Consider the following 16,374-nt stretch of genomic DNA (forward strand, 5'->3'; position numbering starts at 1 on the left):
TATTTTAAATGGCATCTACTGGCAACCAAAGGGCCCGCCTTCTACTTTATTCTATAACGAAATTGTATTAAATTCGAAATGTACCTTCGTCCATAAACAGGCAGAAACGTGTTTCTGCCTGCGGCTGCTTTGCTTAACTAGTAGGAGCTATCCATGTTAAATATAGGCAATCATCTAGGGCGACTATCAACGAACGCGTAACAAATGTTCTTCTCATATGCCGTCGTTATGTTACCCTAACCCCTCAATAAACAGTTTCAAGAAAGTATTGCGAAAACAAACAGTTTGAGCTTAAATTGTTTTCTTTTGAATAGTTTTACATTAGCCCAAAATCATATCTGATGAAACATATGTTTCTCTGTAGAAGTTTAACATCTTTTGAAAATTACCACACTACCTACGAAACAACTTGCGACCGCGTAAGCCGTGCTACTTATTGACGGCGATAAAAAGAAAAGATACATCACCCAATCTTAGCGTGTAAGGTCACCAGGTCGCGAAATAACGGTTACCAACATCCACATTGGCACGTGACCCCTAGTGTTGCCTTCAGAAAATCCACCAAACTAGGTTTGAGCGTCGTTTTGTAGTGATTGCAATACGTCTACCCTGAGCCAAAATGGCCACAGGGCGTGCATGCCCACAATCAATCAGCGAAAGCGGAACTCTGTCTCGTAAGTGCGCGTGACCCCGCTCAACTCGGGAGACGCAATTCTTTGGCTGTGTTCCAAATCTTACCCAAATGGATCGGAGTTACTCCGGCGGATCGTGTCACGTGATAACACAGATTAAAAACGCTGGACGCAGGTAGGTTTCAGAACACCAAGGATACAAAACCCTTACCGTGGAGTAAGATCGAGTAAATTTTGGAACACGGCCCTGGTCTGCGAAGACGCTTCCTGGGACCTAACCAAATAGCCGAAGAGCGGACAGATATATAAACACCACATGAACAACACAAAGCGCCGGATGCTCTCCTGACTATTCTCTAAAATGAAAGTTCCAGGACATTTAAGCAGTCTTTATGAGTATTGAATCCAAAAGCATTAATGTCTTTCTTCCGCTCCCTTAGTTCGTCTGTGGCGTAGTGGCGTGGACGGCCATGTTTCGCAGGCCGACAGCCGAGCGCGCGCCCTCGTGAAGTGGCAGGGCCGCGCTGAGCTCGGCCGTGCACCGTCTCCGGAGTTCGCCCGACGGGGCTTGCGGGCACCCCTTCCTCTTACCGGCGGCCGGGTAGCTGCGTGCGCTGCGCCGCCATGGAGATTGCTTCTCCTTTGACGTCTTTTGGAACTACGCCGCACGAGAGCCAATAGGAGCCTCGTTCCTTGATGACGCGTGCCAGCCAATGGAAGCATTTCCATCAGATTTCTCGTACAGACGACATTGGGACCGGGGAAGCTGCCGTTTGGCGCGGCTTCAAAGCTCATGACGCCGGTTTGCTCCATGGACAGGTAAGGCTTTAGCATTAATAAATAAAAACGGCCACCTCTCTAGCGATCTAGCGGTGGCGAGTTCAGCAACATTGAAAGGCCGAGTAAAAAGGGCGTCTATGCCTGCCAAAGTGCGACGGGTTTACCTTTGCCGTGTTGACATATAGCTGCGGTGATGTGTGCCCCACAGAGGCTGAGAAATGACTGCCGAACCTTACGGTGCTCAATCTCCGACTGGCCCCGCGCGCCCGCCCGTCACCTGGTGCTTTGTCTTCTTATTCACTTATTTTCCTTCCCCACAAGCTATACCTATTTACCTCGTACTAGGTATGAGGGGCTAAACTTGTAATTTTCATTTCTGTACTCCGATGAAAGTCATGTTTCTCAGGAATAATTTCGTGTAAATAAAGAATAAGTTGGTGCGCTTTCAGAATTATTTATTACATGATGAACGAACCGGTACAATGTTCGCGAAAAAGTTTTTATTTATAATTGGTTAGAGATCAACAAAGGCTAAGCTATTATAAATAAACAACCAAATTAAAAGTGGTTGCTCTTCTGCACTTTGGGGGGAGGGGGAAAGGGGCGGTAAGTTTAAGGGGGAGTTGACTGGCTTCTTTAGAAGACTTGCGGCAGTATCTTTGACTTGGTGGAAACCATGCCGCACCCCTCGGGACAAACAATTGGCAGGAATTCATCAGCGTTGGTGCAGGTTTCGACCCTGTCATAAATCTTGTATGCCGAAGAAGTAACATTCTCTTGCAGTGGTATTCCTGAAATACGAATAGCACATGTTCTTCATTTAAACTTCCTTATCCGAAAAAAATTTCTAAACATTTCTTTTAACTAGCTCGACCTCTGATGTATTGGGTAGAATACTGTTTAGTTATTTCACCACCCTCTTTCATTCCTCAGTAATATTCATTATTAATCATGGCAATTCTATAAAAACAAATGCGTGTTCAGTGTACAAGCATTGGACGTAGTTTTGTCGTTAAGATTAAGTGACCATAAGCGTGTGATGGCGCTCGTGATTGTCATTGGCTTAAACGATAAACTTTGAAGCATTAATTGGTATACTGAGCGCACCGAAGGGACTGATGCATGCAAGATATTTTACAGGTAATTTTTTTCTAAACATCTGCCAAAAATATACTGAAAGAAAGACAATAAGAGAAAAGCGTAACCTTCCTACATTGAGCTAATCCTTGGAAATGCAAATTAGAGGAACATAAAGTACGAAACATAAACTCCAGTCGAAAATGTTATTTGTATACGAAAATTCTTGGTCCTAGAAGCACATATGATCGAATAAGATTATATGAGTAAATAAGAACATAAAAGGACAAGATAAGAAGTTATAAGTAGCTTTTTGATGTTCCTTACCTTTTTATAATGTTCTTGTAGGCTCTTATAGTGTCTTATTTAACAACATGCGCTTATTGGGCCAAATAATTACGTATGGAAATGCGATTTTTAACTATGGAAACGGTAGCTATCTTCACACTGTGTAAGGTACATGATGTATGAGGAAGGAAAAATTTAGGCAACGCGAAAAAAGGATTTCACATGCTAAATTTTTAATTAGCCTCCTGCCGGCACAACGGAAAATATATAATTGACATTTTTTTCATGGACATTACATTTAAATCCTATTTTCATATTTATTTTATTGTATTTGGAATATTCCTACATTTTGGCATGCAACTATTAAGATTTGTAAGAGAGAACAAAAAGGAGATCGAAATGGAACTTTTTTCGACATACCGAATTTCACAAAGTATGCCATCTCTTTATAAGGCTCCTGCAAGATCGTGAATGTCTCATAAAATGTTTCTGAAATGCAACAAGAAAAAGATGTCAAGCTGCGTCACTTTTCTGGCTCGGTAACTAACTAATTTTCTCTTGATTACGTGCAGTCATGTATCAGAGTTAATCGGTTTAAATCGCTAGTTAACACACAGCCAGGAAAATGAAGTCAGGGGCAGTTGGTAAGCAAAATTTGTTTGAGTTTAGTCATTTTCAATGTACCTATTTCGATTTTTTTTTTCAGCCAGAGCAGTATTTTTTTAGTTACACTTTCGTTCGTTGGTCATCACGCGTTGAATGGTGACTGAATGGCAGCGAGTTTGCGCTTGAATTATAGCGGAGTGATTACTTCGTTTGCAGGTGATTATTTTTTTTTTTTTGGTTCGGGTTCTAAGACGATCCCCAATTTTAACTACTACACTTTTCCCCAAATGTAGTTTTTATTAGCTCAGCCCCTTGTCAAGACTTATAATTATGAAATTGATTTCTAGTAAATGTGTTTAGTAATAACAAGTGCATTTCTGCTGTACATACTTACCATTAACCTTTACAAATACCATCCTGGACTCCTGATTGTAGCAGGTTTGAAAAGTCGACCTATAATTGAGAAATTCTGAGGTTTCAGCTTAGGCATAACAGTGAATTATCAAACCGAAGTAATGTATTTTGATTGCCACCATCCTACATGATCGTGCGAATTGGTTATGCGTAACTCAAACATGAGTATTATTCCTACGAACACAATGTGTTCCAAACTCTTGCCTTTGATAAGCTGAGCTAATTAGAAGAAAAATTCGCGTCCTACTCTAATGGTCAAGCGGTTCGATTGCAGAATGTGGTTGACACATTTTTTTTAATTCAAGAACAGCGTACCATTATTTCGCAAGACTGTTAGGCCATCTCGATGTAACACTTTAATTGGTGAAAAATAAATTTAATACAATATGCATTCGAGAAAACAGGCAGCACGTGCATGAAAAAAGTGTAAGAAAAAGCCTGGGCGAAAAAAATAAAAAGGGCCCACTTGAATTGTTAGCTGCTTGTGTGGATAATTAAAAGTAAATAAAACCATACGAGATAATTAGATCCCCACGAATATAAATGTACACTCTAACAATCTGCGAATAAAATTACCTGCCAGCATCACCATCCCGGTGATGGCGCAGCCCAACACGGAAGCCAGAAATGGCCTACAATAAGCAAAAAGCGTAAAAGTTTGTGTGGGTCGCCAAGCATCAATTAATTATTACGGCTGAGCGTTTCTTCCAATAAACGTATAAAATATATCAATGAATAAAAATGCAGCTTTCTTTCTCGCTATCACCCATTAATTAGTATAGAAAACAAACAATGTTTAATGTTTCAATCTCTGTGACAACAGGTTCAAGGACTGCATGGCATGATATTTTTTTGTAAGACATGCACTGGAAACAGACATGAAGGTAGTAAAGGGCAGAAATGACTCGGACAATAATAGTGTGTTTTTTTGCGGGGGAATCGACTCTATACGCCCGCCAGAACACAGTCTTCACAGTAATCTACAAGTCATGTCTTGCCAGCCACAAAGCTTGCGCTTTTTTCTGATTGGCCGCCATTTTAGCTTTAGTTTTGCAGCTCGTCGCTCCAGGATAAGCAAGGCGGGTAATTTATTTCGCAGAATATTTCAGCTGATTTTCACATTTGTGTCCATATCGTTCAAATACCTAGCTTTTTGTCTTATTTTAGAATACCACGCATTTATGCGACTTTTCACGTAGACAAAACCTATGTTCGGAAAACAACACTTTTATGAAAAATGTCGCAAATAAAAATCACAATGATGTACTTTTTGCTGCTTCCGGCTGTTCCGTTTTGAATTTCCCAAATTGTGGCCTGAGCACAATCGGTGTTTCCAGAAGTTCCATCCCACAGCGCCGAGGTAATAATGGCATGTCCCGTTTCAAGCACGGTTCCATTGCGGAAGCATTGGTAAAGGATAATAGGAAAAGACTGGATCCTCTGAAAAAAAATTAGTGCGTGAACATTAGAAAATTATTTCCGGGTTAACCGCTCCATGACGTACGTCGATCTGGTGGTTAGCTCAGTTTGGTCACGCGTTTCACCACTAGAATGGGCGAGCGCATTGCGTCGCTACGGTGATGCGGTCTTAGTCGCGAAAATGCGCCCACTTTTTGCTACCGAAACTATGGTGCCAAGAACGCAGATTGCGAGTCTACCGGCCACATTTCTGGTCTCTCAATTTCTGCTTCATGGCATCATTGAAGTCTAATGCTGCTGCCTGCCACGATCCTGGCCGTGGCACGGCAGGCGGAGCTGTATACGGCAGGCAGCTGTTTTGCCACAGGGTGTTTCGAGCTTGACAGAGGGAAACTTTAGGAGCCACGAGTTGAGATGGGGCGACGACAGCGGCACCTTTATTCAGAACTTCTACAAACTAGTGGTATGTTTCCCCAGAACTTCTATAACCTAGTGCTTAAATCGTGGCTTCCGATCCTAAATTGCAGATCGGGTTCACGTGGTGCATGGATTCTGTTTGCAGTATGAGCTGTGAGAAGATAGCAAAAGCTTTCATCGCGTCAAGCACCTATGCCTTTCCGCCTGCTTTTCCCATCTCCACGAGGCAACGCAGCACATGCGCACTTGCGATGAATCTCTGAAGGAGGCGTCCTCCATTGAATCGCAAACGCTCCTGGTGGTTTCAGATGGACTTTCTTTACAACCCAGACTCTCTAGCATAGCACGCCGTCTCCTGTGACGCAATTTGTGGACCCTTCGGGGCTACTTTCGACACATGTGAGACATAAGACGCAGAACTAACCAGTGACAGACACCGTACAGAAATTTCATTACTAGAGAGTTTTAGGGAACCGTTTTTGCACATCCGATACCGTATACGATGGGCCCTCCGGTACAAACTGCGCATGCGCCTGTCTTCTGCGATCTTATCGTAACGCGCTGGTGGAACCGTAAGGCACGACCGGCACGACCAATGGCCGACATGGACAGTCTCGCTTGGTTAGCAAAACAACTATTTCGCTGGCGGGGAGAGCGTGCCGGTGCTCCAAACATGAATAAAATAAATCGTGGCAGTGCCTGGCAGGAGCGCCATGTGTGACAGCAAGTCCATAAAGTTTGAGTCAACAAATAAGAAAAAGAATAAAGAACAAAACGCAATAGCACTTTTACAATAGAAATAAATTGGTGTTTAGCGTAGCCAAAAAGCGTCTGCTCGGTAGGTCAGTGGATTAGAACGCCGATTTCTTGATCTCGTGGAGGCCCGGTAGTGGAGAGTTCGAATCACTTTTTTTTTTTTGTTCTTTTTATACAAACATCGGATGTGCATTTTGAGCACTTATCACCCGTTTTTTACAGCTGCTGTTATGACTGAGGATTATCTGAAGTGGCAACAGAGTGAGCAACAGCCTTGTGCATCAAGGCTCTAGATACTTTTTAGTTTAAAAATGTTGCATGAATTAAAAATTTCTGTACAAATGCTAATCACATATATCCTATAAAACGAGCCCTTTGAATATTGGGTGATAGTTTTAATAAGTGTACAGCAGTAAAGTTACAGGTTTTCCTTTATATTTTCATCGTGGTCGTACCGTACACGGCGCAACGATCGGTACGCGGGCGTGCGACCGTGATCGTCTGCTATCTGTACCGTAAGAGAGCAACATGAGCACCGCATCTACCACCGTCCCTCCGCCTCCTCCTCGCAAGCGGTTTACAGCAGTAGACATCTTTCTACTTCGGGAGGTGCTAGGCGCTACACCTTTTTCGCTCTAGAACTTTGGAATGACGCAGCGTTGAAAAAGAACTTCTCGGTGCGAGGAGCGAAGGAACGGATAGGCCTCCTCGTAAATAAAAATAGAGATTTGAGACGTACTGAAAGATACGGCATTCCAAAAATATACACACTGTATGGAAAGAAAAACAGAAATCATTACATTCCTTCCTTATTTAACGAACTCCCAGAGTCCCTTATGAATATAGAATCCACTAGGGTATTAAAAAGGAAACTAAGGAATTGGTGTCCAGCATCTGAGCTGCAGATATCGTAGCCTAACCGTTAAAGATGTTTCGTACTTTTATTTCATGGTTGCGTGAGTAGACTTGGCTATAAACACCTATATTTCATTCTCTAAAGTGTTCCTTTTTGTATGTATTTGTGCTGCTACTTTTGTGCTCCTTTCATTTTTTTTGTGCTGCGGAGTGTTTTCTTTTTTTTTTTGTAACAACATGTATTGTAGTTGGTCGCCTGGCGCCACATACAAGCAGAATAATGCTTTTGTGGGCCAGCTCTTTATTTTGTATGACTTGATCTTAAAATAAAAATTGAATTAAATTTAAAATTTAATTGAAAATTGAACTGAATTAGCTTCGTACAAGAAAAATGGCCGCATCAACTTGAGAAAGCGAGTATATTTTGGTTATTTTTGTATTTTCTTCGAGATTTAATATTTCTAGTTTTATTTGTCCATGGCTTCCTTAATACTCGATGCTGCATTATGCCTCGAGGGAAAGAGACAGGATCGCTAGCAGACGACTTCGAATGTTGATGATAAGCGCGCGCGAGCGTGCTCCTGTGCCAAATCGAGTTTGCTTTCGGCAACGTTTCAGCATATCAGGAGGTGGTTGGTGTAAACATCATATTTGGTTGATATAAAACACCGAAGCTTGCCCGCTGAGTACGCATGATTTATTAGAAAACAAGTTACCATGTACGGTCGAGGCATTATTTTATTCCCCAAGTATATAAATCTGGTAAACTGAAAGAAAAAAAACCCAAAATACGCTGGCACATCATTCGTGGTATCCGCACTTCATTCCTGGTATCACAACTTTTCTGTTTACTCAAAAGCTACGCCAAGTTGAACGTCCTATGCCTTGCCGCCAACAAGCGGCTTCTCTTAGTGTATCGGTGGCACCCGAAAGAAATGCGACTGACTCCGTGTCACGGCCCACCAAAAAGAATGTTTATTCCCTCGTGCCCTCGCACAAGTCACGGGCCCCACGGCACGCGCGTGCGTGCCTCGCTTATAGAAAGCGGGAAGTTCAAAAGAGACTCACGCCACACTTAGTGCGCAGGCAGTCGTACAAAATCACTTTTTCTGAATTTCTTTCGCTGAATAGAGCCAACTCCAAGTCATGGTCAAAAAGATCGAGCGCCATTGTTGTCGGAAAGCTCGTCTGCTTCTTAGCAGACGAACATTTTAGATTTTGGTTGTGCCAGGGGCGACACGCTGTGGTGCGCCAGTTTTTGCAGACTTGGACGTAGTTCAACTACTCTACTCAAACTACCGTAGTTTAACTACTTTTTCGAGTAACTTGGTAACTTCCAATTACAACTTGATTTGGGTAATTAGTAGTTTAATTTAACTACTTTTTTCAGGTAACTTCTACTCAAATTACTAACTACTTTCGAAATTCTATAGTGCTAATTTTGCCCATCACGAAAGTTTGAGCGCAGAAATGAATAAGACGCCGGCAGATAAAGTGGCATTCCCGAACAAGGGGCCCCCTTGTTCGGGAAGGCGTCCTTGGGCCAAGGTGGCGACGAGCAGCCAAAACATAACACCGGCACGTACGAACGCAGGAAGAGATGCTTAACAAGCCTTGGTCGGGCACTGACCTAATCCGGTAATGCACGCAGGCGCCGCGTTTCCAGCTGCAACCATGAAAGACGAGGACACTCCAAGAGTTGTTCTTGTTTTCGTGTTGTCTGTCTTTATTGAGTTCTGACTCAAGCGGCAGGTTCCACGGGAGGCGCCACTGGAATGACCTCGCAGCTGGGCGCCTGTTCCCATGGTCGCGTTGTCGTCAGCGCATATGCCTTTCCAAAGCCGGACTCCCCCGCGCACAAACCCTGGCACGGATAATCCGTTCATGGGAGCACGTTCCCGCTTCCAGCTGCAACTATATACGAGTGACGATGCTTGTTCACGTAATCCTTCGCGTCCTTCCGACCATCCATGCCTGGGCGACCTCCTCTTTGTTAAAAACGATTTACTTGTCAGGCGTGTCAGGCGCATCAGAATATTGTAGTCGCCGGGGAGGATTGCGAGTTACCCTTTTGAGATCATTTTGTTGGACCCGGCGTCAGCGGCGAAGTATACTTCGGTTCATCATCTGTTAAACCAAAACAAATTTTTTTTTTCCAGTAGCGTAGCACTAGCACTACAATGGGACGCGCAGTCGTCCGGATGATCTCATCGTCGTGGCGCGAGACTTGAATCCTTGACGGTCTGGTGCACTCGCTAAGCGTACTCTCAGAACGACGTCGGAATAAAGAGAGCCAGTCATAACAATCTCAACTTGACGAAGAAAAAAGAGAAAAGGAGGAAAATTTGTTATAAAAGTTCCTCTACCCGAGGCAAACCTCACATGTTTAGTCATGGACACCTAAGATGCCGACACTCGCTTACCCGACCCTGCACAGCCTGTTTCTCAAATTCAACGCTGCCGTTCCATCCAGCCCGTCGGTGGAACGTCTATTTAGCTTGGCTGGGGACGTCCTTAGAAGGAAAAGGGGAAAACTCTCCTATCAAGAACTTTGAAAGTCAATTGCTTCTGCGAGCGAATAAACTATTTTGGCGAAAACGCAAGCCATAGATAGACTGCATTCATTTTAGGCTCGCAATGTTTTTCATTGATCAAAACTGCTGTTCATTTTGCTACCACAAAAATATAAAAAAGTAACTTCGAAAGTAACTTCAAAGTAACTCGCTACTTTTCTACAGTGATTAGTAGTTTACTCAATTACTATTACAAATGAGTAATTTCTACTAGGGATGTCGCGAACCACCCTAGGTTCGATTTCGAAAGGTTTCGATATTTGCGAAGCGAACTGAGGTTTCGATATTTTCGTACCGACCGAGGTTCGATTTCGAAAAATTCGCAACTTTTGTCCACAGCGGAGTTTCGAATTCGAAAAGTTCGAAGCCTTCACGGTTTCTAAAATTTCGAATTCGAATATTTCGAATATTTTTTTACTTCAGGTTCGATAAATTCGAAGATTTCGAAATTCTGTGTAAAAAAAATTCGAAAACTTCGAACGCTTCGAATTTTTATAGACATGAAGTTCGAACAATTCGAAGATTTCGAAATTCTTTTTGCATAAAGTTCGAAAAGTTCGAAGGTTTCGATTCTCTTTAAACGCTAAATTAAAAAAAAAAAAAAAAAAAAAAAACTTTGGAGATTTTTAATTTTTTTTTAATCCCAGTTTTCAAAGTTCGAAGTCCGATTTTCAAGTTTTTCCACAGTTTCAGTTTCAAATAACGTTTTCACGACTCACTGGTTTTCACGAAATCAAGTTTAGAAAAGTTAGGGTGTGATATCCAGATTCTGCGAAGTTGGTCAGGCAATGGACTACTTCCAAAACCGACGCGCCCCATCGCGGCGAGATTCCACGCAGTGCACTCTGGGAACTAGTTGGCCACTCATTTTCGGTTTCGACTGAGCAGCTTCACCTCATGCTATCACTCCGCGACCGAACGCGCTGCTTGCGTTTTCGATTATCTGACTTTTCACGAACGTACAATAGACTCATTCTCGAACGATACAAAACGAAAACCGGGGCACTTTCCTTGCTTCCCGAAACACCGGATATTGTGCGTCCGTATGCGAACGTAGGAAGTCGTGGCTTAGTCACCTCACCGTACGAGTGCATGTTTGAGCTCAATTTCAATAATCCCGTCTAGTACCACTGAACTAGAACTGAAATTTGTTCATCTGGAGCCTTATACGTATTTTGCTTGCCAAACGTCCGTTTCTTGTTACTTCATTGGGCGAAAAGAAAGCCGCATCCTCACAGGGTATCAAAGTTGAGTTCAGCGTTTACGCATGAACTTTTAAGGAAACGCAATAAATTCGACCTAACTACTGCACAAAAGTTACTATGATGTCTTCCTCGTGTCATCATATATCTCCCACTCGAATTTTATGCTGGTAGAAGATTAATTTCTCGCAAATGCTGAGATCGGCTAGCTACGACGGAGGCCCTAACAAGCGTCCCCTACTCCTCGCTAAGCCTTTTTGGACGAGCTTTTACTGACGCCCAAGATCTGCGCCTGAACGGTGCGTCTGAAATTATCTCGGCATACTCAGGCAGGAGAAAAAACAAACACAAAACAAATATTATGGCCATTAGCAACCGTCAAATGCGCTTTAAATTCGTTCGAGCACTTGTGTGAAGAATGTCGCACCGTGCGCCGGACGGGCATGAACCCCAATGTGGTGCGCATAGGGGTTCATGCCCGTCCGTCGCACTTCCGGGGAACGGTCCGACACTCTTCACACAAGTGCTCGACTTTTGCTTTTTCAAAACGGTCTGTATGTGCGAATTTGCCTATATGATTGCAGGATAACTTTATGTGCATACGCGATGTTGAATATTCATGGAATGCAAGCGGGTGGGGACTTCACTTCGTGCAGTGCTGCGGGTCAGTACAGATAAGAGATAAGAAGTGTGTCAAAATTGGGCTTTTCAATAGCGCCTCTGAGTTTTACCTCGCATACTTAGGCATATTAAGAAATACAATAATTGCAAAAAGTAACATTTCGTCTATGGACGCACGAAACAAACAAACTTCCTGATCAACAACATTAATGTAAAGGCGCGAGCTCGATGTATGCATACTTATTGGTTGCTACAGCTTGTTGATTCGTATACAAGCAAGATCCCCGAGCTTCGCAGCGTCGAGATTCCCAGCACTGGCTCGTCCACGTACCTCGATTGGAACGCTAACAGGAAGGCTCAAGTACAAAAATACAACAAGCATGTGTTAAGACAAGCTATACGTCTCAGGCTTGTGCTAAAGCTTCGAGGCCTGGCCATTTAGGTTAGTTTAGAGACCACAAATGACGCTCTCGGGACCAGAAAACCATCTCTTGTCGACGTGTCGATCGAAACCGAAACCATGCCACCCTCCTCCCTGGCCAACTAGTTCCCAGAGTGCAACGCGCGCCGTGTTGCATGCAGGGCTTTATGGAATTAGTCTATTAAATGAGACGACGAGTGTCCCGGACGTCCTAGAATATTTGCCAGTGCAGAATTGTGACCGCCAGCCCCGGGGCGGGGGCCTTTAACCTGCATCACGCAGTAGTGATTGCACGAACACACTGTTTTACGAGAGTCATCCAGTTCGAAACGGCCAGGGGCGAGCAGGAGGTTGAGGCTCAGAAAAACCTTGAAGCGACCTGGCAAACTAGCTCGCCACCCCTTGCACGCTGGTAGTAATCCGATCCGGTGATGTTTATAATTGTCCTGGAGGTTTATTTTCTGGGACGGAGGAATCGCCTCGCAAAAAGCACAAAAGCCGACACAACTCGAGGTCGAGGAGCGTTCTACCATAAAAGTGGCGTCGGAAGAGGAAAAACGGGGGGAAAGAGGGTAGCGGGGGGGGGGGGGGGGGGGCGGGGGCTTCAGCCTCTTTTTCCCCCTTGCAGGTATTTCGGACTGTTAAAGAAAACAATACGGGGAAAGAGGGCGTGGTCGAGCTTATTTTAATCTGAAATTATTTATGAATATGTATAGCTAATGTCGCTCTTCACTGCATAAAAGGTTGCGTAGATGGTCATTGTTAGAAACTCGTTGTCAGAAGGCACTGCTCGTCACATGCTTAGTGGTTCGGAAGTTCAAAGCTGTCTTTTCGACCTAAACACCTGTGCCGATAGTAACAAAAGAAAAAAAAAAAAAAGAATAAATGCGGGCATAAAAAGCAGGAGAAAAAAAAAACTATCAAGAATTCGTCGGAAGTGTTCTATTCTTGCATATTCAGAGGTTCAGAACTTCGAAACAAGTTTCTTTTACCAAAATGTGTGCAGGCTAAAAGAAACACGTCCCAGGAACGTGAAGCGAAAAAAAAAAAAAAAGTTTTCTTTTAATGACGTGCTGAACTTGAACACTACTAGAAATCTTCTCCCGTGAGTTAATTTATTCCTTAACGTGAAAAACAATAAATATATTATTTTGTATTCTGCAGATGGCAATGATATGTACTGTCTGTGGTGTTAATTTAAATGCGATACCTCAAACAACTTAGACGAAAATAAATATCAAGTTTAAGTCATAATTGCATGCAGATACATGTTTGGACATTTCTTCGAAACTCACGTTGAATAACAATAATCACATCTTAAGACGGCACTTACCTAGGCTATACATAGATCATTATTAAAAAAGTATAATTTATCTACCATGAATAGCTCCGGCTGCAGCGTGCTTCAAATCTGGCACAAACGATAATCGTCAAAAACCCGTCGTCCTTCCTCGCCCCTTCGGGGATTTATTTCTTTAAACCTAAGCATGCCAGAACATTGAAATAAACGACATTGTCTTTCGTAAGGAACGCAGCACCGCGTGTAAAAGTTCGAGAAAAAAAAATTACGAATGTACCCCACTGCTTGAAATCAAATGAAACCATCCGCCGGTCTTTCGAAGTTCGACGAACGTCGAACTTTTACCCTAAAAGTTCGAAGTTCGTCGAAATTCTGACTTTTCAGAATTCGAAAGTTCGAAACTTTTCGAATTCTCTTGATAAATAAGTTCGAAATTCATCGAATTTTTTGGTCAGTCAAGTTCGAAAGTTCGACAAGCATCGAACCTTGCAGCGCAATAAATTCGAAAGTTCGAAAAAGATCGAATTTTTTAGCGTAATAAGTTCGACGGTTCGAAAAGCGTCGAACTTCTTAGCTTAACAAGTTCGAAAATTCGACCTCCGTCGAATTTTACCATATAGACAATTCGAAAAATCGAAATCTTTCGAACCTTTCGAACCGCTTGATTCGATCATCGAAACTTCGATTCGAAAAAAGTTCGCGGCATCCCTAATTTCTACTCTACTCCAATTACTTTTGGCGTCGATACTCAGTAACTTAACTACCTTTTTTGAGTAATTTGTACATGTCTGAGTTTTTGTATTACGGAAGCGCATTCATTCCAGTAAAAAAACGAGACGAATTATAAGTAGGTATACTATATTTTTGGTTCTCTATATAATTATTGTGCGATCTTTATTTACTTGAGTTCCGGCGATTTGTACAAATACGCGCAAATTCGTCTTTTCTCGATGAGGCGGATGCAGGTTTCCGTTGCCAGGGGGCGCGACCTGTACCGATCGTCTGCTATCGTCTGCAAATACGGTTCCCCCAAAGCCGTTTCAGGGCACACAATCGGTCCACACGCCCGATCCAAGGTATCGATCGTTTTTGTTTATCGATCGTATTTTGTTCCGGTTCCCTAAAACTCTCTACTATTTTAGCGTAATGTCGATCGACTACTTAGTTGGCTTTACCAATACAGACGTAACAAAGTTGGGTGTTCTGATCGTATCGCGTTGCTTTATGAACTTAGAATTATTCATGTCATGACTTGTTAGCAGTGCGGAGTTTTTATGCTTAACACGCTTTTTGTTTTAATAGTTCACTACGCTACTGCGCTGAAAAGCGTAGCTTTGGTTGCGTTAACGAAGAGCTCCTGGACACCAGAAAGAGGGTAAGACTGACGTCACGTCCAAGCAATGCATATACGTGGCTTGCACATGACGTCATTTCCGATGCCCTCCAGAGAAAAGCGGAAGGAGCTCCCCTCTTATCAGGATCCTCCTTTGTGCCTCCAAAATAAACACAGACGTCGCTGTTCTCCTCCCAGAAGATTGTAGAAGATTAACCTGTCACTCAAAATTCTTACAAAAGCAGCTTCCCTCTCGTTCCTTTACATTGTGTTCAAAAGTATGCGATGTGACGTCAGTGCAAGGAGTCTATAGTTGGCCTCAAACTTAACAAAACGCAGCCTGCTTGAAGATGTAGAAATTTATAGTTTATTTTCACTTTGCAAAGCGTGTCGGCATCGATTACATTAGTCGTTCCTTGAGCTTTATCACCCGTCGAATATCATTTGGTAGAGTTCTATTATCTTGGTAGAAAGAAGAAGAAAGCACGCATTACCTCATAGAACTTCGCAGTTGGGTTTGTGCCGTTTGATTCACTTGCTTCTGAGCACGATTTTCCGCCGATGAAGGCGAGCAGGATCGAAAGTGTGACTGATACCTTCATTTTTTTTATGTTTTGCTCCCAATCTTCGTGTGTTACCTACAATAAACAAAAATATACACTTTACAGTTTATCCACTTTTTTTTTTTTTTATTTGAGCAAACGCTGGAGCCGTTTTTTGAGAGAGATATTACATTGGGAGTTATAAGGGGACTTGCAAATATTTCATTAAACAAAGGAATGTCGCGAAACAATCGATAAAACTGACGCACTTCTACGCGCTTAGAAAATTTGAGGAACACAGAACCTGATCATCTGAAAAAGTAGAACGGACAAACTGTCCGTATGTAACGTTACGGACCAAAATCCGTCAGGATTAAGACAAATCATTTGGTGTAACAATAAAATTATTTTACAGTGTGAGATAAAAAGGCGAGGAGATCGATCGCGGAGCTGCCACCCCTAGCACATCACTAACCGCTACTGCAGGTTTCATTGGTGGTTGCACCCGCTATATACTTTTGAAAGTGAACGCACGGATACGAAAATATGAAAGTACGCCCGATATGTCCACTTCTACGATAACATGCAATTCGTGAACCGCTACACTCCGACTCACCGTACGATGTGGAACATCGGACACTGCAGGCCAACGGAGCGAATGTAATGCCCCGCGTGTTTCACGCGACCATTGGGAGGTCACGAGACAAATTTACAACGACGAATTAACTGGGATGGCTCCTGACGTCCGCTGCAGTCCGCCTGGTGACGTCACGGAAGGGTCAAGCTGTCGCCGGTCGTGTCGCCCCAGAAGGAAGCTTCTGGGGGTGACACGAAGCCACCAGAGGTGAAGCCAGAAGTGTGGAGGGACACAACCCAACGATGATCGAAACAGCGGTGGTTTTGGTCATCGTTGGTGGCCTGTCCCTCCACACTTCTGGTTCCTCCTCTGGTGGCGCCAGGTCACCTCCAGAAGCTTCCTACCTCCGTGTGTACTATCGTAGACTCTGTTAGTTGTAACACACGAGCGGCGGCAGTCTAGGGACGCTCTAGTGAGGGTGGGCGCAACTGCTAGATCGAGGGTCAAGGGATATGAACGCCATTTGATTGCTACATATTCCTGGGAGTCTACGGGGCAAAG

The 16,374-nt window shown here is 43.3% G+C and overlaps 1 protein-coding gene across 1 annotated transcript; it reads right to left on the minus strand.

Annotated features, from left to right (window-relative positions):
- Positions 1–2,048: 2,048 nt before the first annotated feature.
- LOC8032507 lies at positions 2,049–15,296 on the minus strand. Its single transcript, XM_029993374.4, has 5 exons — positions 15,189–15,296; positions 5,065–5,237; positions 3,778–3,836; positions 3,198–3,266; positions 2,049–2,203 (listed from the first exon to the last, which is right to left on the minus strand). The coding sequence occupies exons 1-5, from the start codon at positions 15,294–15,296 to the stop codon at positions 2,049–2,051; spliced, it is 564 nt and encodes a 187-aa protein (XP_029849234.2).
- Between the last annotated feature and the right edge of the window lie 1,078 nt (positions 15,297–16,374).

This window comes from Ixodes scapularis, unplaced genomic scaffold (assembly GCF_016920785.2).
Source record: "Ixodes scapularis isolate PalLabHiFi unplaced genomic scaffold, ASM1692078v2 PGA_scaffold0__279_contigs__length_252992795, whole genome shotgun sequence".
Classification (NCBI taxonomy): Eukaryota; Metazoa; Arthropoda; class Arachnida; order Ixodida; family Ixodidae; genus Ixodes; species Ixodes scapularis.